At 41.6% G+C, this 24,282-nt stretch overlaps 1 protein-coding gene across 9 annotated transcripts in view; it reads right to left on the bottom strand.

Moving 5' to 3' along the window:
* LOC116330784 (neuron navigator 1-like) overlaps positions 1-24,282 on the bottom strand; it is a 96,616-nt gene that overhangs the window by 32,308 nt on the left and 40,026 nt on the right. For all 9 annotated transcript variants that reach the window (XM_039604967.1, XM_039604969.1, XM_039604965.1 and 6 more), the window contains 2 exons: positions 19,395-19,497; positions 17,479-17,805 (listed from right to left, as the gene is read on the bottom strand). In XM_039604967.1, the coding sequence (XP_039460901.1) occupies positions 17,479-17,805; positions 19,395-19,497 (430 nt within the window). The remainder of the gene's footprint in view (positions 1-17,478; positions 17,806-19,394; positions 19,498-24,282) is intronic.

Here is a 24,282-nt window from a genome sequence, read left to right as displayed (position 1 = left end):
CTGGTATAAGGACTGGACTGAAAATGAGTGACAAAGCAGCTAATGTCCAAATAAAAATAAATAAATAAAAAAGCATGAAGAATTATTTCTCAAGACCACTTAAAAAAATCTAAAAGCAATGAGACTGGGTTCAAGATGTTTGAAAAGTCACACATATACAGCAGATGTAGGAACTACGATGTCAGCGTGATATGAGTCTGTGTTCAAGTGAAAAAGGGTTGTGGCTCAACAGGGTTACCCAATGCCTCAGCCACAACAACTGGTACAGATTTCCAAGTAAATTTTCAGAGGGCCTCTACACAAGAAGCTATCCTATTTAAAATATATTCTTCCTCCTCTGCCTACATTGTAATGATCAGTTCTGTGTCGTCAGATAAAGGATGAAGCTCTCTTCAAGCTTTTCAGTTAATTCGATAATTGAAATATGAACCGAAAATGGACAGAGAGAAAGAAAGAGAGCAAAAAGTGAATCAAATGTGGTTCATAACTTCTGTTCACATTGAGCTACACAAAGAAACTACATAACCAACAGAACACCACATAGCACCTGCTAGAGGTTGTGCAAACACCACCTGAACAAAAAAAAGAGAAAAGAATGAAAGGTCCATTGACTCTAGGAGAGATGCTTTTTCACTTCTGCTGCCTGATATAAAACAGACACCTATTAAAACACACACACACTGTTAAGGGAACAGACCTGTCATTGTAAAACCTACGTCTGAAAAAAGTTGGGACGTTGTGTGAAAAGTCAATAAAACAAAACTTTATGATCAACAGATTATTTAACCCTGTCTTTAATGAAAATAAGACCAATTTAACAAGTCTAGCACTGAAACCTTATTTTGAACTTGATGCCAGCTTAAAAAGGGTGATGTTTACCAATGTGCTGAACTATTTCTTCTTCAGTAACAATTGTGGTCATTTCAGTAACAAAATACTTCCTCATTGTTGCTTGACACATGATTTCAGATTTTGACTTGTTAGGGGGAGCATGGAGGTGTGGTGGTTAGCACTGAGGTGTCACTGGAAAAAGGTCAGGGGTTTTTAATGTTTTCTGGATAGATTTGTTAGGCAACAGGTCTATATTACACTTGGATACAGTGCAGCTTCAACCGATATGGTCTTTCTACAAACTTGCAGCATCCTGCTGTATTTAAATTTTAGACTGTCACAACATCTTTAAGAATTAGCTTGTGTGTGCATTTCTAGTGTTCTTGTTTGTGCACTTGCATGTGTGAACACATGTGGTAGTGACCAGCGAGCCTAAGGGCGCACCCTGCAGGAGCCCACGCCTATCACCTGCTGTCAACTTATAGCACACACACTCCGGTCATGCCACTTAAAGTTGTTACAGTGAATTTGGGAGGCATTCCTTGCCCCGCGGGCCACTCTAAACACACACTTCACATTCCAACGAGTGTATTCTGGGGTCCCACTCCCTAATCCTCCAACATATGCAGACGCACATATGCATACCACAGCACGAGTGTGCAGACATACACAGGCATAAAATGACAGTTCCAGAGGTTTCATTAAAACTTTAATTTGCAGCCTCAAGTTCCAGTGCAAGCCAGAGGAACCACCTAACTTTCCACTGAACTCAGAAAAACCCCTGGAAGTTTTAAAATAAGACACTGTGGTTTTTACTCTTCATTATCAGGGAGAAGCGGCATCTTAAAGTTCACGCTCTCCATGTTAGTTATATAGCTCCCCTCTAAGGTGCACATGTTGTCTGGCTATAGGTTCTTCTTTGGCTTTGAAGTAACAGAGGAACTCACTAAACCACAGGAGGGACCACCTCGAGAAAATACAAGGTCTGGTCGTGAACACTGGCTCCTGTGTGTATAATAAAAAAAAAGCGTATGTGGATGTCTTACAAGCGCAGGTTACAAGCATCTGTTGTTTCGCTCACAGATCTTTCTAATGACCTGGTAGGCAGGGAAAGTAAACCAATTTGCACATCACGAGTCAGTGGTTGCACGAAAAGACTCAGGTCATGTGTTTTTCTTCTCCTTCATCCGTGCTCCAGGATTTGAAACCACTGCAAATTAGGCCAGTGACTCCGTGAACGGTGAAGAAACTACAGTTTCTTGATGTTTAAAGTGCCACTGGTTTGTCTGGTTGAATAAGAAGGCCTATATGTGCCCAGAAGGAGAGATTTAAATATTTTGACGAACTCTGGAAATGGAGACACCCTAAAAAAACAATAAGTTTGACATGGATGGACCTGTTTGTGTATTTAACAGTATTAAGTTCTGTTCATACACTATGATTCACGAGGGTGTAAGGCAGTTGTTGCATCTCAGTCATCTAGTTTTGAGTCAGCAAAGCGTGTTTCCAAAACAACTTAATCCACCTTGCGTAATAGAGTCCCTAAATCCAGCACAATCACAAAGAAATTGTTTGTGTGGAATGAAAACGCGGCTGTTTGAAAGCAAAAGTCGCAAACTTCCTATAGTATGTGTCATATAGCATAAATGCTCTTGATAGGAACATAAATGAAAAATATTCTTAAATAAGAGCCTGAGCGATTTATCAGCGTCCCAATATTATTGTCCGGCATTAGCTAGTTACAGACCTATCAGTATCGGCTTTTATACCAGCAGATGAATGAAAACTGAAAAAGTAAAGAAGAAAGAAAAAACACCTTTCGACGATGTCACGAGTGCTGACATTGCATACTCTGTCCATCACAAGGCTCTCAGCAACTTTCCTGTTGACAGCATGTGTTTAGAACACCACATACACAACAACAGCTCATCCAAGTAGGTCAGGCAGAACGTAAATGAGTAAATAAATAGCTCAACATAGCAAATTTTAGATTAACTTATTTATGCTTTGTATGCTTGAAAAAAAAAAAAGATGTCGTCCAATATATGGGACTTTTTAAACTCACCAAATATTACTTTTAGACTTAAAAATCCTGTATCCGTTGGGCTCTTCTATATAAATTTGAAAATAAAAAAGATGATTTTGCAGTTCTCTTCCTGCCTGTGGTTGTAAATGAAATCTTTACAGATATCATTTTTAATTACTACATCGTACCTCTAAGGTGTGGATCATACTTGGTTTCAGAAATAGACAGAGACAGAAGCAGACGTCAGGGACATGAGGTTGTTCTTAGTACACTACTTTTTAGTGTACTTTGACTGCAGAGTGAGGAAGCAAACATAAATCAGTTCCCCTTAATGTGGTTGCTGTCCATACAAGTCTACACGTTTACTGCATAGAGCCCAGCATAGCACCTCTGATGATGGTATTTATGTCAGTCAGATCCCAACGCACTGACAGATGTGGAAAGTGTACCACTGAGTCAATGAAGCAGTTGGGACTCTTAACTCTTAAAGCTCTTGACCAGTTATATGTGTTGCTTTGCCAGTGACTGGACTACCCTCCTACAGCTAACTGACATCAGCTATGGCAAGAGCCTGATCTGCATCACAGTGACATATGTTCCATTTTTATTTGATTATAAGAATCTGGGAGGATTTCAGAGTGATGCGCACTAAAGAGTGAAATCACTAGTATGGAAATGAGTTATTTGGCTGAGTTTGAGAACCAGTGGGTGAGACATGCTGAGAAGGCTATTTGTATAGTTTTCAGATGACACCACACTCAAAAACACACAAAGTGACACTAAGTTGATGTTGGATTGACTTCAATATGACTAACAGAGTTGAGCAAATCTTTGTGTTGGCCAGAAGTGGTCAGCTAATGGTGCATGTTTAATGTTTGTCCACACACACACACACACACACACACACACACACACACACACACTCACACACTCACACACTCACACACTCACACACTGACGCCCACACCCTGGCATATACTTGGACTCACACTCTCACTAACACCGTCTCTGGCATCAATCATACAGTTTGGTGATTGCCTGAAAGCTTTAAGTGGGTTCCTGTCAGTTTCTATGCATTTGTAGGTTTATCATTCTTTTGACAGCCAGTCTGTTTAAGCATGCGTGTCCAAGTCAAACACACAGACAAAACCCACTAGATGGTCCAGTGGGACAGTGTGTCTGTGTGTCTGAATGATGAAAGCATTTGTGTCTGTTATGTGCGCAACTAAAGTCACTCTAATGCTCTAATGGGTTTGCATAAAGGTTCAATAGAAGCTCTGGGGGTCAACTGACCAAAAAGAGCAAAGTCGACCTCCATTACCCCCCCACCATCACTCACAGCCACACAAATAGAATCAATACCATCAGAGCATCTTGGCTAATGTGTCTGTGATTTAAGTCAACTTCAGAGTTGTTGTTGTTATTATTACAAATATGTAGCATTTTCAATAAGAGCATCTCTCTCCACATTTCTTTATTCACCATTAACAGCCTGCAGCTATCAAGTGGCCTATATTAGCCCACACATTCAGACATAGTCTAAGCGAATTCTCACATGGCGTGGGCATAAAGATGATATGGAGGAGGCTTGTTGATTTTCACCCAATCACAGAAGATACACCGAGAAAGCTTCGGCTGAGAATGTAGGTCAGCTGTTCTGTAGAATGCGGTCCAGTCCCGCAGCGGATCAATACGAACACACCCACTCACATACACTCACAGGCTACCTGCCACTGCTGAGTGACTGAGCCACAGAACACCATCAAGCAACTGTCATCGCATCCACAATGAAACAACAGACCGCAAAATACAGACACTTAAGGCTAACACGCACTTCACGCGCGTGCACAGTTATGCTGCATTCACATCCACTCTTAAGCACTCTAATTAGCTGATTTGCAGCAGGTTTTCCTCAGATATGGATTCCATTCAGGCTGCAGAGTCTGCTTCTTGTAATCAGTTGGTCTACGAGCAGCAACAATAAAAGACAGTGCTGATTCAACATATGGCTTTGCGCATTGAGCTCTGCCTATAAACGGCATGGTAAAGAGGCAGCTCCATCTATACGGGGATCAAAGCCCTTTCTTTACTAGGTGTCTAGACTGATACATACCATCCCACAACAGCCCCGGCACACGCTATTCACCACACTGAAACGTGCCACCATGCAGCTGTTGGACTTTTATCAATGAGACATGCTGCCGATTTTTACGCACAGGCTCTGCCGGAGCCTCTGCAGCACATTTGCGACGACCGAGCACCGCCAGTTTGTGTCATTAACGAACAAACACAACCGCACATGTGTGTGTCAATTAGCTTCTCATCCGGCATCCCCACTAGTCACATGCAGGTTCTATTCTCATTTATTACCTTGACAGAAAGTGCATTGTCCTCCCTGCGCGCTGCGGAGCCGGGAGCTGCAGCATTTTCCCGTGTAGCAAGCGTCCGCTCATTCTACAACGGTCCAGCTTTCAAGCCGCTTTGTTCCCGTTAAACATATCCCGCTGCCAGAGCTCTGAGGCCAAAGAGAAAGAGAATCCACCCGGTGCTTTCCGCAGCTCTGATAACCAGGGAACCGCCTGTAAGAGTCAGCAGCGTTGACTGACTGACCCACTCCCGCAGTGCTTCCACTCACAGACACACACACACACACACTCCCCCTCATGGAGGGAGGGAGGCACGGAAGGCAGGCAACACACCCAATTCCTCCTCCTCCGGCCCGTTTCACTGATCGCGACCAGCTGCACGTTTTCCAAAAAGCGCAGAGGTTTAAACACGCACTGAGCCATGGGACAACCACGGAGCCATCAAATTCTCCGAAGCCACACGAAAAAGACGTTTTCACACTCTTCAAAACTCTAATCAGCGCACAATACACAAACCCTTGACTCCGGTCTAACAGCAAGTCTCTGCTCCACTGAACACTGAATTTATTTTCGTCTTCTAACAGCAAATGTCAGTGGAAAAAGTCTTTACCTTCAGTACCAGTAACACAAAATAAAAATTTCCACTACACTGCACTGAGCCGCTGGACTCTATAACACGTATTTACCAGATTTCTTCACAGCTGAAAGCACATGGTCTTATCCTTTGGGATATGATTTTGTAGGCTACTTCCAATGAAAACCCCAGAACTGTATTCTAAATCCTGACGCACTAATGTAGGATTGACTTAGTACCTCTTGGCACCCCACTTGGCTGTAACACAAATATTTTATAGATGCGTTATAGAACATCAATTGCCTGGGGTATGTATGTCTTCTACAGCAGAATTTGGTTTGACAGCTCTTTGGCTTTCTTTTTTTTTCTTCTTTTTTTTCCTTTTAGCTCTTTACATGATCAAAAAGACACTTGTTTGCACAAAGTGCATAACTGAATGAGCTCTGAGGCCAAAGAGTCTATGTTTCTATTGTAGCACAGTGTGTTTTTGCTATTGGAGACTTTCGGAGCAATAGACTTGTATCGTGTATCCACTCCCCTGGAGCCTTGCCCCCCTCACAACATCCAGTGGTGTTTAAACACTTTAAATACTGAGTGGACCCCAGTGAATAGATCTGTCTGTCTGCTGTTCAATAAGTGAAAGAAGGGCAAACAGGAGAGAGACAGTCAGAGGAGGGTGAAATGAAGACAATTAACAGCATAATTTCAGTAAAATCAGGAGACTGAAAATGTGTGAGAGGCAAAGAAAGAAAGACGAGAGTTAGAAATAAAGAGGAAAATCACAACACAGGGATAAAGAGAGAGAGGGAGAAAGCAAGAGATCATTAACACCCTGTTTTTAAGTGCAGCAGGAACAACGACAGGATTCTTCAGGGTTCTGCTCGCCCGTACCATGCAGGGCCAGGTGGGCACACAGCGTTTGTGTGTGTTGCAGAATGTGACTGGCACATTGGCATGCTGGACTGCAGGTGTGTGAAGCCGCTGCCATCGTCGTTGCCTAGCGTTACTAATATAGAGAAAGGAAAACAGTTGCTATGTGCGCACACACACATGCACACAAAAGCACAACACTACTCCCACATTCAGCATTTGCTTTTATTTATGTCAGCTCTCATCCGAGTTTCTGGAAGGGTTACTTGGACAGCTCTCAGTGTCCGTCTGGCCAGCTTTTACTTCAACCACTGACTCATGTCCAGACATGCCCTCCGTCTCCCCCTGTGTTTATTTGCCTTTACTCATCAAAGACAGTCTCTCTCTCTCTCTCTCTCTCTCTTTTCCTTTTTTTCTTACTGCTACCCCCCTTTCACCCACCATCTAAGAGCGCAGTGCTTGTTTTCAAGTTTTCAAGACCCTGTGTGTCTGTGTTGGTGCAGTAGGCCTGTATAATTAGGTAGTGATGCAACTATGTAATGACAGTGTACAGACAGGGTCATCCATACGACCCTGGGAACTGGTCACTCCCCTCCTGATGAAAGAGACAACAGACCTGGGAAAACTCATCCCCCTTATCAGTGCAGGAACACACACGGACACTGTGTATATCCATGTGCTGGGCTGTTGTATGTTTCCATGTGAAAACAGACAACTCTTGCTAAGCAATGTAATGAATATAAACAAACATTTTTTAAAATCCCTCACACACTTTGATCATACTGAAAAACTCATTTTTCTTACATTATACAGAGATTTCTCTATTACCTTATTTCAGTTTTAGTTGTCTGCTTTCTCACTCCTACCTGGCTTTATATTTCTCTGTCTGCACTCAAAAACACATCTATATGTAATTATTGCCTTGCCAGCTTTCTTTTAAATGTTGAGTGTCATTTTAAATGTCTCTAGCATGCGTTTAAGGAATTTAAAAGCACTGAGTCGTTCTCAATGAGCTTCATACAATGAACTAAGAGGCCTAAAGCCCCTTTCAAGTATGACACACAGTAGATAACATAACTGGCTCCATCATCCTTTAAAAGTGACTTCCTACTCTTATTTAGACACGGGACACATTTACACCTACGGTGATGGAGAGGTCCATGATTTTTGGCATATGCACAAAACACTGGTCGTATTTGTGGCATCGTTGCCTCCACTTATGATTAACCGTGCATTTGAATGTTTAGTTCTCTCCTCCCATTTTTACTAAGAGTGGTGATTTTTTTTGTGATATTTTGTGTGTTTATGCTGCATGGCGTATAACGTTAAGTAGAGCTGCCTGTCACCACACCTTGCAAGTAAGCTTACATGCTCAAAATGCACCGTACAGCAAATTGGCAAAAGATTTGGTGAGGTTAAAGAAAGATGGAAGAGAGACAGAGTGCAACTGTAAGCCTGTGCATGCCTAGCTGCTAAGGTAATGCATGCAGTACAGACTGGTACCGCGATGAAAGTGATGTAAAAAAGTTTCGAGATCTGACCTAGCAAGACTGTTGTAGCAACTCTTCCTGGAAAGTAACCTGGGACCTGACATGAGACAAGCTCAGATAGCGTTAGATGTGAAGTGGGTAACCTTCAGTTTGAAATACAATCTCACCACAAGGTCCATGGGCAGCGGTTTAGGAGCTTTTGATTTTAAACTCTTTTATAAACAATACAACAATATACGAAGTTTGTTGACTGTGAGATATGTAAAAATGACTCTGAAATCTGAAATGTGATATTTGAACTGTTCTCTGAAACATTTAGTAGCACGCAATCTCAGTACAAACTTTGTGTGGATGTAGCTTAAGAGTGGTGCAGTATTCCTGCAGTCTGCAGTGTTTTCCTGGTCATAGACTAAGTCCTATATACTGTTCATATTTAGACATATTAGACAAATTAATAACCAATACCTTTTATACCAACCTGCAAAAAGTCTGTACACTGGTTAGAACTCTATTAACTCACAGTTAACCAACAGAGTGCATTTCCCAGGCTGAAAAGGCACTCTTGTGCTTAACTGTTGGACCTTCCATGTCAAGGCCACCAAAAGAACCTTATTAGGCACCTGCTTGGAGAGGATGCTATTCCTGACTTCAAAGATGCTTTCCCTCTTAAGAGACAAAAAAAGAAAAAAAGGAAACGAGGTGGGGAAGAAAAAAAAAAGTCCTAAAGAATTCAAACGCAGCTCGAGACATTTGTGCAGCCAGTTTAGCCCGAGTCTGCTAATGAGGGTATGTTCAGTACCAGGAGAAGTGGTGCGTGCTTGAAAAGAGATTAAGATATGGTGTAATGAAGTGAACAGGAAGGGAAAATGATGGCAGGAGGGCAAAAAGAAAAGTGTGTGACTAACGTCGAAACAGCCCCAGAGAATAACACGGTAGGAGTCAATGGGAGGGAAGCAAGGCTAATTCTTATGCGCATTACCAACCCCCGTCACACCCTGCTGTTACACTTCCAAGACTTGGCTTTACTGCATATATCGCAGGTATGCATGTGAGAGTGAGACTGCACTTGTAGCGTAGGTCTGAGACCGAAAAGCTCTCAATAAGCTTAACCGTGCATTTTCATTTACCCCCAATAGATGAACCCAGCGTGATCTTTACAGGCTCTGTGGATGTAAAGGGAGGACATGAATGAGTTAGATAAAGGTTAGCAAGAGGGTGTGCGCTCATGAGTGTGTGTGTGTGTGTGTGTGTGTGTGTGGATGGAGGGGAGATGGAGGAGGGGACTGGGGGGTTACTGTGGGAACCAATCTTCTCAGGAATGAACCTGACAATTTCCTCAAACATTTTTTATTTTAAATAACAGAAACCACTCATTTGGAAGTTATGAAAGGGGAACAACATTTCGCAACAAACTGTTTAAAGTTTCCGATGTCTCATGTTTAATACTGTCATTCCAAATGTAATGAAAGTGAATGGATTTTTTTCCATATGCTGCTTACAGCATTAAAAAAACCTACAAGTTTTAAGCAAAAACAAAATTCTACTGTTATTTCTGTTTCCATAAACAGTATCCTTGTTACTTCCTTCTTACTGTGATGTTCCACAGAATATACCACCAACAGCTGAGGGCAAAATGGAAACAGCGGCAGGAAAAAATAGAAAGTCTACAGGACCAGCTATACTAACTATAAGCTTAACTGGCAAGATTTTGTATAGCAGACAAAAGTGGCAGACCACCTGGGATTCCTACTTTCATGCTGTTGATCCTAAAAATCAGTTTACATGTTCCTGTTGAACTCATCACTAGACTTCAGAAAAGAAATTTTAAAAAAACACAAGAAAAGTCTTCCCATTAACATCTGCTAGTTATTATTGTGATAATACAAGGAAAAAATGATTCTGAATAATTACTGCTGGTCATTTAACACAATATTTCAATGCAGTGACCACCATAGTCTCCAATGCGTTGGAGTTGAGCAATAGGTTTTCTATTAAAAATGTTGCCAAAAAGTCAGAAAAGCAATGATATATTGCCGGGTTAAGTGGTTAAAAGTCGGCTGCTGTTGTTTTAGTATCATGTTCACTGCTTTCAGGTCACTTGCCTCTTTTCATCTCTTCTGTAGGCCGGGTGTGACTATGTCGTAAGAAAAAAAAGGAAAAGTGAATTTAAAACACCTCCAGGAAGAGTGGGATTCATCTCTTTCCTTAAAGGAAATGGAGTGGAATTGGTCAATGGGTGAAGCCGTGACACTTTGACCTCTGTAAGTTAAGCCGAACGACTCACGCACAAACTCTGTTCTCGTCATTTGCTTATACTGTTGTCATGGTAACGCATCCCTCTGAACTATGTGGGGGTCCTACACACTCACACATACACACCCACACAGGCCATCATAACCCCCTTATCCACACCCCCTTGTCCTTGCAGACTGCTGACCAAGTCCTTCACTTCTCTTTTGCTTTTCCGAACCCTGCCATAAGAGGAAGCCAAGGATTAGGAGGGATTTTGCCATCGCATCTCCATAGGGGTTTACCAAGCCTCAGAATGGGGGGGGTGGTCCAGGCAACAGTAGCTCTGACAGTGGTTTTTGGAGTTTGCTTGGGTCGAGGGTTGAAAAAGGGAATTTGCACAGCATGGCTGAAACGTATCTAGATGCACCTTGTTTTTTTCTTCGAGTCACTGACTTTCCCAAAGTTTTTTGTTTTGTTTTTTTCTCTCAGGGAGAATGTGAGAATAATCTGTCTGGGCGATGTAAGAGTAGTTCCCAGGATCCAATCCAGAACATGTGTTTGTTGCTCAACAGTATGTTTCACAATAATGAAATGGCAAGTAGTCAAACTAAACATATCCACAGAGACCAGCAGGAGTACAAGTCCAGCATTCGTGCAACAACTGACAGCAGCCTAGCTGAACATTAATACCAGCATATGTGTGTAATTGTACATGGATATGAGTAAATGTGCGAGAACAGAAAAGGTGAAAGTGGTGGGAAAAAAAAAGAAAAAAAAAAAGGTCAAAGCAAATACTTTGAGCACCGGTTAAACTCAGGGCAGATGAACTGACAGCTATGAGAAATGCTCATTCATTCAGTTTGTGCTTTGTTTGTTTAGTCTTAAAGGAAACAATGTCGCATAATGTAGAGCAATAAAAAGGTTAATGATAAAACCGTGAGGCTCAAACAGCCTCAGCAAACACACAAGAGTACAAAAAAAGTTAAGGGCATTGTTTGCATCGAAATAGGAGGTGTCGGGGGGGTTCTAGGCCTGCAAATCCCTCATGAAGCTCCATATGTTACTCTCTGCTAATTCTTTTAATGTGTTTGCGGGTTGGTGTGTGTCTGTCTCTTTCTATGTGTGCATATGATTAGATGTGTGGGTGGATGCTTATTTGTCCCATATTAACAGACAAACAGATTAATGTCATTATTGTTTGTCAGCAATCTCCTGCTGTTACAGCTGGAGGTGGTTACATCACCCCTTAGAAAAATAGTCCGGCAGATGCACAATGCAGCTAAATGCAAATTCAGCTAGATGTGAGTTAAATATGATTATCCTGTACAGTAAAGTGTGGCTTTTGTGGTTAGAAATCTCCATACGACTCTGTTTATGTATCCTCAAGCGATAATGGCAAAATGGCTGCGATTAATTAATAAATGGTGTTTTTGCCCGTCTCTGTGTGTGTTCTCCGTGGGAGTTCTCGCTAGTGTTTTGGCCGCACGTGCTGGAACAAAAGAAAGTCCCCTCCGTAATGACAGAAAAAGTAATTGATTACACGCCACGCTGAGCAAACAGAGCCAAAGGAGCATGGCACAGAGGCAGAGAGGCCAAGAGAGAAGTAGGTAGTGTAAGACAGAGCGCACGCCCCGTCAACCTCCTCAGCCACACCTCAATCTGCCTCTCATCAACTTTTCATGTGAATCTGCCTCTGACACACAACACCATACCCACTACTGATGTATAAGTGCACAAACACGCATCTGTACCCTGTAACGTTCTCATACTGGGGATCACTATCCAATTCAGGAGACACCGATATAATGGTTAAATATTGGTGTTATGGACAGATATTGGCAAATAGGGGACAGCATTTACCGAGATCTGCAGGCGATATTTGTCAATTCTGTGATGAGTAAATGTTCATAAAATATGCAAACAGGCTTAGATTTCTTTGTTTCTCTGAAAAAAACAGTCTGTTTTTTTCTTTTACAAAACAGACTGAAATATTTACTGTTGGCATCAGCTATTGGTCAAAATGTCCATCAGCATCAGCCTAAATATGTTCGATCCACAGTTCCTAATTCCTTAGTCAATAATTCATTCATTTATGTAAACTATGAAAAGCAAACAGGCAGGAAAAATTGTGGGATACACTTCCAACATTTCCAACAAGTATCAAGTCGACATTCATAATTTCTTGACACTTTTACTATCGACTCATGGCTGTTCAGCTTAAAATCCTTCAGTCTTAAGTTTAAACACATACTTCAGTACAATTAACAGAATATCAACAAGTAATTATAATATTATATTTATGCAAATGTGACTTAACTTCACTGTGATAAATACTATAACTTTGAGGCATCATCTTTAAAACTCCAGAGAAGGCCTCAAAACTTGCCTTAAAAGCCACTCAAGTCTCTTTTCTTTAAATTCTTCTGACCATACATGTATCTCACCTTTAACATCTTCACACAGGAGAGATGTGAACACAACTTTGCTCACGCCCAGAGGGAAAAAAAACCCTTAAAAAACCATTTAATTGAATGTGTTTTCTCCACGTTTCTCCCGCTATATTTCATTTTAATCACACTTGAAGTTATAACAACATTTAGAGTGGGGCAGAGTGCTGTGCTGATTTTGGGAGGGGTCTGTAATTGGACCTCAGTGTGAGTCACAGCGTAAGAGTTCTGGGTCTCAGCAATAGGGAAGACCTACATGGCTGAGAGTGAATTAGTAACCTGTGACCCAGGTCAAAACCAGATGCAAGAAAAAGAATTCATGAATCAAAAGGTTCAGGATGTGTCTGTGTATATCTTCATGCAAATACATGTATAGGTGACACGTACTTGTTTTGGCCAGTAGATGGAGTTGGTGACCAACTAAATTAAGCTTGACCTAGTGAAAAAAACCAAAACCAAGAAAAAACACTGCAATAACATTCACACCCACACAAAGTACACATGTATAGGAGTTTGGAGTACACCCGAGTAACATAGGAGATAAGGATTAGAGGCAATGATAAGGTCTATTGAATTACACTAAAAACGCTTTAGAGCTAGATTTAACTTTACCTCTAAAGCGTCTGTGAGGCCAAACATTTAGTCGCAGTCACAAGGCTAAAGTAACCAGTGATGATATCAAAGCCTATTCCAGGCCTCGTTGGTTTTCAAAACACATTACTTCTCTATTAAAACATTCCTGTTTGTGTTTCACTTCTCTGTACTGTGCTGAAGTGACAGTAAGAGAAACCAGCTCACTGCTGTTGCTTTAGAACGCACGTGGCACTAAATCAAAGCACTTATAGCAGCACGCTCAGACAGAAACGCTTCAGGGAGCTTAGAGTGTGTGTTTGCGTCTGTCCTGCTCCACGATACATGTTTTCATAATTCAGACATTTAGTGCAGTGAGCCAGCCTGTCTCGCGGCGTAACCATGGAGACTATGCGTTTACTAATGGGAGGTCGCTTCCACCCAGAAGCTAAAGTGTCTGCACCCAGCAGGGTGGAAAACAGCACACACTCAACCAGTTGTTAACACGTGAATTTGCGCATGTAGAGCCAATTATCACCACAATTAATGCTGTCCATCACAACAATGTGATGCTCAGACACAGGCGCGCATAGATGCTTTTCATTACAATCACACTGGTCATGTACATATAATCACATGCACACGCAAAGAGCAAGTACTAGTTTCTGAGCACAATATCTTAGCTCCAGCTCAAATATTTTCAAATAATTAGCACAGAATTTACCCCATTGCTCTTTGTGGTGTTGGTGCTTCTCTACCCACTGGACTGTTTGCACTTTGATGAATATGTAATGATATTTTTTATGCCTTTAAATGGCAACTTACCTTTGAATATCAAATCTATGAGAGAAGAAAACAAAAAGCTGTTTCTCTTTCATTTAAAAACGACACAAACTCTCAAGCTTGTGTTATTGCCCAATTGTATTTTTTACTTAAATGAATTAAGTAAAAATCAAATAATGAATGCTTCCCATGGCTGTATATATGCAAACATGCTATTGATCTGCATTATTTGTACAAGCATTTTCGTTTATATTTGTACAGGGAAATTGTACAGGTTACACAAAGTAAATCACTGCAACAATTAAACAAATCTGAATGACGCCTACATGAGTGGGAGTCCAGGGGAAATACGGGGAGGGGGACTTGGCTCCAGATGTAAGTAGAGGCCCAGGCTTGAAAAGTACAGGAAACAGATAACTGAGTGAAGGGATCATGACTCAGCCTGTGTGTGTGAGTACATGGGGTCTGTGCTCAGCCAGGTCCACGTATAGTCACGGTAAACTCAGTATGTGAATGTGACTCATGCCTGTGACTAAAGTGAGCCATAATGAGTCCAGCAGTGAGTCACATGGTTATCTGTACATGTTTATGGCCAAAAATGAGAATTTTGTGACAGAATTTTGTTTCCTTCTGTTTCACTTTCATTTTAAAAAACAAAGAGATGAGAAATACAAAATCCAAACAATGCATAATGTGTTTGTAATACATAATGCATAAGTGGAAATCCTGTGTATTATATATGCCAGGAGGAGATATGTAGTGGGACCTCTGTATGACAGGGGTAGCGTCTGCATGTATAATGGATAAGTAAGTGTAATAACTTTTGGGCTAAGAGGGAGAAATGGAGCACTGGGGCACTCAAAGCTCAAAGGGTGGATGGACCAGCACAGAACAAGACAATTCTGCCCTCTAGTGGTAATATATACATATATATATTAGGTGTGTATTTTAAAACTGCAGCAAGCAAACACCTGTGTATTATACAGGTTACCATATAACGGAGCATTAGACACGACCAGATTGTTGAGTTAACAAGACTTTATAATTTAATTAATTAAATTATATGGGAAAGAAATTATAATTTAATTAATTTATCACAAAAAACAGAAGTGACAACAATTCTGGTAATCATCCTTCAAAATGTACTTTAATTAATTAAATTATGTTAAAGTTATTTGAAAAAAAGAAGATAAAGATGAACAATTATAATTTAATTAATTTTAGTTATTTGATGGTAACATTTGTTGCTGAAAAGTTCTGATAACTTTTGTTTTAAGAAGCTTTTTTCCCCACTTGAAGTTTTACTCTCACCAACATCCAAAGGATTCCAATTCAGGACTATACAAATTAACCAATTATTTAAAAAAAATAATAAAGATTAGTTAATCTCCAGAACCAAAATCTCACTAAACAAATCTTAATCTACATTTGGACAAGAAGTTAGAGTCTATGTGTCAGCACTACCTTTACCCCCTTCCTAGAAACCCAGTGTTTAGTCCAGCTTTAGAGTTTAGAGGACATCTGATACAACCCTGAATCATTACTATTGTATTTCAGTCTTTCACAGTTCTATGTTAAACAGAAGGCACAAACAAAAAGGCTGTTTTTCCCTTTATGTTTGCCTTAGTATGAGTTTGTGAGCCTACTCTGCCACCACTGTCACCTCGGTTTCTCAATCTTTTTTCCTTTGGTCTGCCAACTATTGTTGCTTCTCTTTTAGCCTCCTAACACAAAACATAACATAAACCTGTACAACCACTAATCAGCCATGACCAGATCCACAGTAACGCAATAAAGGGATGTGAACTGTGTCGCAACTGATTTCCTGGTGACTGGGGGTGCATTTTTGCAGTTACTATGGAGATGTCAAATTGTGGCCAGGACAAGCTCCTTTTTAAAAAAAAGTTTAGTTGGACAAGCTCTGCAGGTTACACCCACACTGCCAGAATCACAGTTTATAAGATAATGTGTTTTTGTTCACGGTGCTTAGAGCTGGCCAGTGAAATGCGACGCTGTGTCTACAGCTGAGTTAAAACTGTTGTGTCATATCTCCTCATAGTGGGGCAAGAGCTGCAAGTTATCCAAAACTAACCAAGAAAGTCCAGAGAACACAACTTAGGTCATTCTTTAGCAAATCCTCTAAACTTAATTTCTTCTGTTGGTGAATTGTTGGGCGTCTTGTAATTCTGCACAACTGGTAATGGCGTCACCAGGTAACGATCGATAAAAATTTGAGCATAAACAGCAGCTGCCTGGATGGTCACTCCTATGGCCCGTCCATCTAATTCGCATGTCAGAGAAGAAGTACTCGAGTTCATGGAGGAACAACACACAATCTTGTCAGTAATTATATCAGTGCAAAAATCCGAAAGCACTCTCATTAACCTCGATTTGACTGGGATTATTTCACTCTAGTCTAATTGTTTGGCAGATAACAAACGAACATAGCGACCCTCCTCTTATAAACTGCTCAGTATTTGCTGCCACAGAAACATGGGGAACAGCCAGCTGTGGCCTCTAAGGGATTTTTTCTCACATCATAAATACTCTTTTTTTTTGTCCAGCTCAATTAGAAAAGAGAAACAAAGTTTCAAATGCATGGACCTCCCTGGGTTAAAGCTGCTACACGACACAACAAACATGCTGATGAACAGTTCTGAAGCTGATGTTTTGTTCTATGATGTGACCTCACCACAAAATTAAATCATTTGTTCCAAGAAATCCATGGCTACTTCAAAACAAAAACTATTCTGACCATGACAAGCTCTGGCTGCGCTCTCATTGGCTAGGCAGGTTTAGTGACCAGTTTTCCAAAGACATTTGCATTCTTGCTTTGCCAGCAGGTTATGGTGAGCCAGCGTCGTTAAGGGTCCTCCACATGGAAACCTGCTGGTGAAGCCAGTGGGCTTACAGCTGAATGACAGGATGATCTCTGTGAGGGGGCTCCATAATGCTGACATCATTTTCGGACTTTGCCTTAGGGCTGCTTTCTGACTATAGCAGAGCCAACTGCACGAGGGGGGCTACAGCTGACAATGTCATGGCAGACACTATGAAAGAGGGCTTGTGATTCATTACAGATGGGCTCATCAAGACTTTGTTGTCCTGACTGTCTGTGGCTCTAGGATTGTAACAACTGGCAGGTGGCAGGATTCACCTCGCAAAAAATGCTAAGACCATTAATGTGTCCTGTTTTCTTATTTCGTTTACCAAAAGGTCTCAGGGGTGAGACCTTTTGGTACTTATATAGCTTTCCATGTGCTTTCCAGAAAAAGAAAAAATAACTCACCCATTGCCCAGATCATCAATATCATCATCTTCTTCATCATCTTCGTTTGGGCTCTTCCCGCCGAGGTCGCTGTCGCTGAGGTAATCTCCCTTCAGGAGGGTCGGGTCGGAGTCGTCCAGTGATTCGATAAGTTGGATACGAGATGTGTGGCTGATCCTGAGGGGCACTTCTGAGTGGGCGTTACCCGTGGACGGAGCATCACCAGCTTGGAGACGGGGGCTAGCTTGACCCTGACGCCATGACAGCGGAGAGGAACGATTTGACAGACTGGAAACTGAGAAGGCAGCGGCTTCATCGCTGTCGTAGCACATAGTCCCCTCTGCACAGCTGTGGAAAGACAGAAAAAACTGTTTTTAGGTGATGAAAACAATTATTCACAGGTAAATTTTTAACAGACAGGAAATGAATATCTGTATTTCATTTCCTCTTCGATTTCAATCAATCTCTCCCCACCCTGTATCCTCCTCTCTCAGTGGAACATCACGATTTAAAAAGCATGCACGAGCTGAGATGTGTATGTTTGCATATATGCATACATGCAAGCTATATGTGACTTGCATGTGTTTTCACATTCCTTTGTGTTGCTCTATGCTCCACATACATATGTGCCTACTTTATGCTGGCATATATTTGTATAAATGTGTATAAAGTGCATAAATGTCAACAGAACTAAAATCACAACTGCATGCATTTCCTGTTCCAAGCCAGTGCAGCACATCGACGCTTAGCGTCTGCACTGACAGTGATGAGAATTAGCATATTAAAAGTTGCTAGCTCTCAAACTGTGTGACAGCACATGCATTTGCTTGCTACATTAAAATTAATCCTCTCTGCATGATACAGAACAAAGCAGAACCAGCCAATAATAAAGACAGTATTAAAACTGTTAATGTTAAACAGGCAGAAAGGAAGTGGAGCAGTGCCCATACAGATTTTCACAGGCTTTTTATTTGTTATGTTTATTCAGTATATCAAGTAAAATATGTGTAAAGAAAACAATTTGCTTGCTCACTAATCCGCTTGTTTTATTCATACAAATGTTCCCTCCTAACTACCCTTTATTCACCGGATATGTGACATCACGCTCACGCGTGAATCTTCCATTTTTGGGATAACAGGGAGTGATTCAAGGTTATTACAGTGAAATAAAAATATGAATGGCAAAGGAAATGTATTCCAGCAGGGAACCATCTGCTGATTTACTCTTCATGAAGGGAGACTCCCACTGAGGGACAGATATAGGACACATAGCAGGAGACTCATGGACAGGCGGACGGAAGGGAAGCTCTCAAGGACAAAGTGTGGGGATATGGCGAACTCAACTAGAACCCAGCCCAGGAAACAGAGGAAGCACCCGTGCAATTAATCAGAGCATCATTGCTTGTCTTCTTGTGTGTATAAATGTGAGTCGTGAGTGTGCATTGGAAGGGTTTGCTTTGAAGCCAGCTTTGAGCTAATCCTGCTTCTCTCCCATATCAACCAACTCAAAGAGAGCAAAGAGGAGGTGGAAAATTACACACTAACTTACTCACAATACCGATCTTGATCTTAGAGCCTTCATGCAACCAGCACACCCCAAAACACAGCCGACAAAGTCACTAATAAGCCGCCCATCCTAACTGTTACTATTTTTTACTCTGACCTGCTTTTTTTCTTTTCCTTTGTTTTGGGTTTTGGAAACTGGTTTGTCTGCATGCAGTTTGTTCCAAAGTAATACTTTTCTGCAATGCAGTACCAACCAACACATTACTTTATTAAATATGGCAATCAGATCACAGACACTAATCAAAAATGATGTTGTTACTTGCATTAATGAGTTCTTCACCTGCACAATGAGCCTTTTTCCGGCATCTGTGCTACTATCAGTTATTTTCAGTTCATGTGAAGAGAGGAGAAACAACCCTAACACTGCTGACCTGTGGCTGAGCTGCACCCCTCTCAGGCTGGTCATGGTTTCCTCCAGGTTCTGTCGAAGGTCCAGAACATTCTGCACCGTCCTTTTCCTCTGGGACTCTGGGTCTGCAGGGGGTACACACATGAGTGATATTAACCAAAAAAAATTGTCATGCTGGAAGCTTAAAAATGTCCTGTGCCTTGGAACAGGGGCTCAACAAATACAGATGCACAATAAAATATTACTTGAAACCCAATCAGTGAAGTTTTTCTATATTAGAAATGCTTGCGGTTGACCATATAGGTTAATAATCATTCAATGTTCAATTCATCCACCCTGTGGCCAATATCTAGGATTGTATGTAATAATGAAAACAAAGCCAGAAAAAAATCTACAACCATGGACTTAAATGGTGAAACTAGAAGGACTCCCAGATAAGAGAATGCAGTGGTAATCAAGGCAGTGTAAGCAGGTTTATTTTTTTCCCCAGATGGTAGAGGAGCAAAATAAATTAAATATGATGCAGACAGACGAAACAACAGGAGGAGGTCTTTAAACCCACACAGATCTAACACAATGCCCTGGTGTTTGCTTATTTCATAGTGCCTCCTTGCCCTCTACTTGTTCACTGCCAGAATAAATCAAAAGCCTTTTACACTTCAACCTATCAAGGGACATACTGACATTTGTCTCACCCCTTCCTAATATGCTATAATCTACTCAGATTAGGCCACGTGGCTTCATGCTGAGTGGTGTAGCCACACTGCTGTTTTATACGTGTGTATGTGCTGTATGTGTTTATGTGTGTGTGTGAGATTGCAAATAAAACTGGCTGAAAATTCTTAATATATCAATGCAGATATCCAGTATTTATGCTTAGGAATTTACTACTTATAAATTGAACCTAATTTTACTCAAAATGTGTCAAACTGCTTCCACTTTTACTCCATCTCATGTAGACAGAAACAAAGACGCCTCACTGGCTTTGACCCCTGCTCCCTCCAACTCCCTGACATGTTTTTGTGTCCGATGAGGAGATGGTAATAAAAGTGTTATGGCGGCAAGATATGGGGCACTCAGTTCACCCCCGAGGTTCAGTTCAATAGACCATTAGATCTGACCAGCTGGCTCCTAAACACGCACAGCAAATGAGGGATAACATCAGATCAGTACATCCATGACTGTCACAGTTGTTCTGGCCAACCAAATGTGTGATATCTACGCTTCACATGTTCATGTTTATATATGCAGTATATATACATTTTGTTGCAATATATTTAAAGCTGCTTATATTACTGTAGTAGTAGCTTCTTTTCCAGCTGGACTGTTGCATGAAAATTTACAGCAAACGGGGCCTAGCTGTTGAAAATAGCCATACATGTATACACAGACAGACAGCAGGCACTCCTAGGAATCAGTCCAGCTGGTTAGTGAGGAGGTGACGGGGTGGAGAGGTCATGCTAATGAGTGAGGGGGGCTAATTATTAACTGCCACTCTCAACAACAGCTGCAGAATGAACACATGCATTTGTACATTGCGTCTTGTCACGTGCAAACACACTGAGACACAGTGAGAAAAACTTAAAAGTCAGAGCAGATTTATGAAGCTGGATTGATTTTTCTTTTTCCTATAAAGGATGGTCGCATAGACAATTGATTGGAAGGGCCCTGGGGACAGGCAGCTCAATGTGGAGTTGATGAAGTCATTGAGATGCAAACCTTTGCAGCTCACATTCATATACACACACCGACACACTGAGAATGTTTAATCACAAAAAGAATAATCACAAAAATAGAAGGGCTTTGTTATGTGGGAGGCACTCGTGTGAAAGGTGTGAGGAAATCCGAGCCGTAAGAAGATACTTTTCATCCTTTAAAATTTTTGTTTTAGGTAATTCGGTCAGACAAAAGGTTTAGCAGGAACAAAGAACCCTTAATACATGCAAACAAAAAAGTCTGAAAGGCTCACGTGTGCGCGCACACACACAGACACAGACACACAACTGCAGGCTTTAATTGGGCAATTTTAATTACCCTAAACGTGAGCTTTGTTTAACATTGGCGTCAAATTGATTGGATACGGTCTGTGTTATCGTGTGTATGCGTGAGTGTGTGTGCGTGACTTCCTGTCCTGCCTCTGCCCTGGCCTCGGTGGTCCCAGCTGGCATGTGGGGGGAAGTAGAGGCAGTAGCGTTGAGGGAATTAGGGATGCAAATATCCCTGTCAGGGCTGGCTGCTCCCCAGGGGTGCAGATGAGTTACACTGATTTGGTTTAAACTGAGTGTGTGCGGATCCACCTGCCTCTTCTCGACACACTCGTGAACACGCTCCTGCTCTGAAGAGCCAGCCGAGGCACCTTTCATAATGGCCCACTCAGACGCTTGAAATGAGAGTCAGCAAGTTTGAGCGAGACTGTTATTGTAAGTGCACACACAGGGCAATATCTCCATCTTAATGTGACTCTGCTTTCAGTCAGAGCTCACAAAACAAACTGACAGAAAGACAGACTTCAAAGCAGCTTTCGTATGAAGGAGGAAAGTGAGCAGGCGTTTTATTTTTGGAAGCCATACTCTGCCTACTGCACCACAACAAGAGGACAGATGGTAAGGCAACACAAACGTACAACGATACGCAAAAAACCCCCACTACCCCCCCTTTTTTTTTGTTTTTTTTGTCCCGTTGAGTGTGGTCAGGTCACAAGCTTGTTAAAATTAATTTCTGCCCTTTGATTTGTCAGATTTGTTCAGGAGCCACGTTCCTGACCCTTAAAAGCAGCAAAGCCAGATGTTTACACAGTCCTCAGGGCTTCAAGTGGTTTGGATGGAGACTGCTTTCAGCTGCACACAAATATTCAGTGGGTCTGTAGAGCAGTGTACGTAGGACTGACTCAAAATGAATCGCAGTGCCTGTCTTTAGTTCTAATGATAGAGACTGACATTCAGCGCAACAGTGACTCATTTATGGGTTTTCTTTAATAGATTTATAACCGCAGTGGAGGATGAGGAATGAGCTGGTGGGTGAATCCATCTCAACTTTTTGTCTTTTTGATTATATTTTATGAAAATCACAAAGATGAAAAAAAAATGTTGCGAGCTTGAAAAGAAGAGCAGGAGGTAGGAGCGCCGCAGGATGTGATCATGTGATGTGTAGCAGATGCAGTGAGTGAGAAAAGTGAGAAAAAAAACTGCTGTCCACTTGGTTTTCTCTCTTGAGTGACTTGACTCCCCTCTCCATTAGAAACAAACAAACTCCCCAAAGATACACTAATGGCTCAGTCCTTGCAGGAGTGCTCTGCTATTTTCTGTGTATGCACACGTGTATGTGTGTGAGTATGTTTGTGTGGCAACATCCCATCCTTCTTTGAAAGTGTGCTTCTGTATAGTGGCTGTAAAATGAGGGTTCATGTATCTGCAGGCACAAGAGTGTGAGGGTGAGTGTGTCTTCACCAGTGAAGGGATTCACTTTTGTGGAATATGAATGAAGGTTTGAGTAATGACTACCATTTCTATTCTTTCCTCCTTCCCTCCAGAGTTCATCTGTCTCTGTCCTGTGCACATGTGTGCACATATGTTATAGCCACTATAACCTTCCTCAGGCCACATAACGCTTGTCCCGTGATATATTGGTCCGGTTGAGCGTCACTGGTTTTACACTATAAAATATCTGTACTTACAGGGATGTGTGTACTTCCAGTGGTGGCTTTATGTCTATTTGTGTGCTGCAAAGACAATCATTATAGCATTCCTGACAAGTGACATGCAGAAATCCGACAAACAGGATGCAAATAAAACCTGTGAAGTTTTTTTTTCTCTCTCTTTTTTTTTAGATTTAGGCCATGCTTGCAAAACATGTGAAACAGGTGTGTAAGAGCTTTTCAATCTAATGAGACGGTCATTTATTTTGTATTTTGTTTCCCCTTCTGTTTATTTTTTTGTGAGCTCCGACTCCATTCAGCCTAACGTTACAGCCCTCGGCTGACCCTAGACGGTTTGCAAAACAGGAAGCATTACAACATTCAGCCATTCCTGCACATCTGGACAGGACGGACAAACACATGCTAAATCACCCAAATGTGCTTTCATGCATTCACACACACACACACACACACACACACACACACACACACACACACACACACACACACACACACACACACACACACACACACACACACACACACAACACAGGCATTTATCTGCTTCACCGGGATGTTGCAACAGGATATTAGAGTCTTTGAAGATCAAGTCTGATATGTGACATGAATGGTTAATGAGCTTGTCAAATCTCAATGTGGTATCTGTGCGCACAAAATTTGAGCAGCTTTCTGACTCAAATGTTGTAACTGATGCACCACAGTAGAACAAGTGTGTCAGTACACATTTGTGTAAGGAACGGAGAAAATCCTGAGAGTCAGTCAGCAGTAGTTCAATAAGCTGACTGAGAAATCCACTTAAAAAAAGTCAGAAATCCATAAGCAGGTGAAGCTTCCATAAGAAGGGCGGAGAGGATGATTAAAACACACGCCTGCAACGGCAGAAAAGTTTGGACATGATGGCTGAAAATCCACGGATTCTATGTTAAACCCTCCAAACTTCTGTCTTCTATCCTGTCCACCAAAACCTGGCTCTCTTAATGTTGAGCCAAACACACAAACACACTTGGCATATTTTCTTAACCACTGCACTATCTGCTTAAAAAGTCACCACCCTATCCGCTTAGAGAGGAAGATGAGGAAGCTCTAAGCAACTTCAGAGAAGTTTTCAATCTCAGAAAAGAAGGCCGAGACCTTGCCAAGGTGGCACAGAGAGAACATCTCACCTCTGATTAAAGTTTAAAACACAAAGAGCGAGGGACAGCGTGTGTATTCCTCTGTGCTGAGCTGCACTGGATGGGAGTAAACATGTCTGACT

This window comes from Oreochromis aureus, linkage group 20, assembly GCF_013358895.1.
Source record: "Oreochromis aureus strain Israel breed Guangdong linkage group 20, ZZ_aureus, whole genome shotgun sequence".
Classification (NCBI taxonomy): Eukaryota; Metazoa; Chordata; class Actinopteri; order Cichliformes; family Cichlidae; genus Oreochromis; species Oreochromis aureus.
The sequence above is the reverse complement of the archived record's forward strand: the minus strand, read 5'-3'. Positions and strand labels throughout refer to the sequence as shown.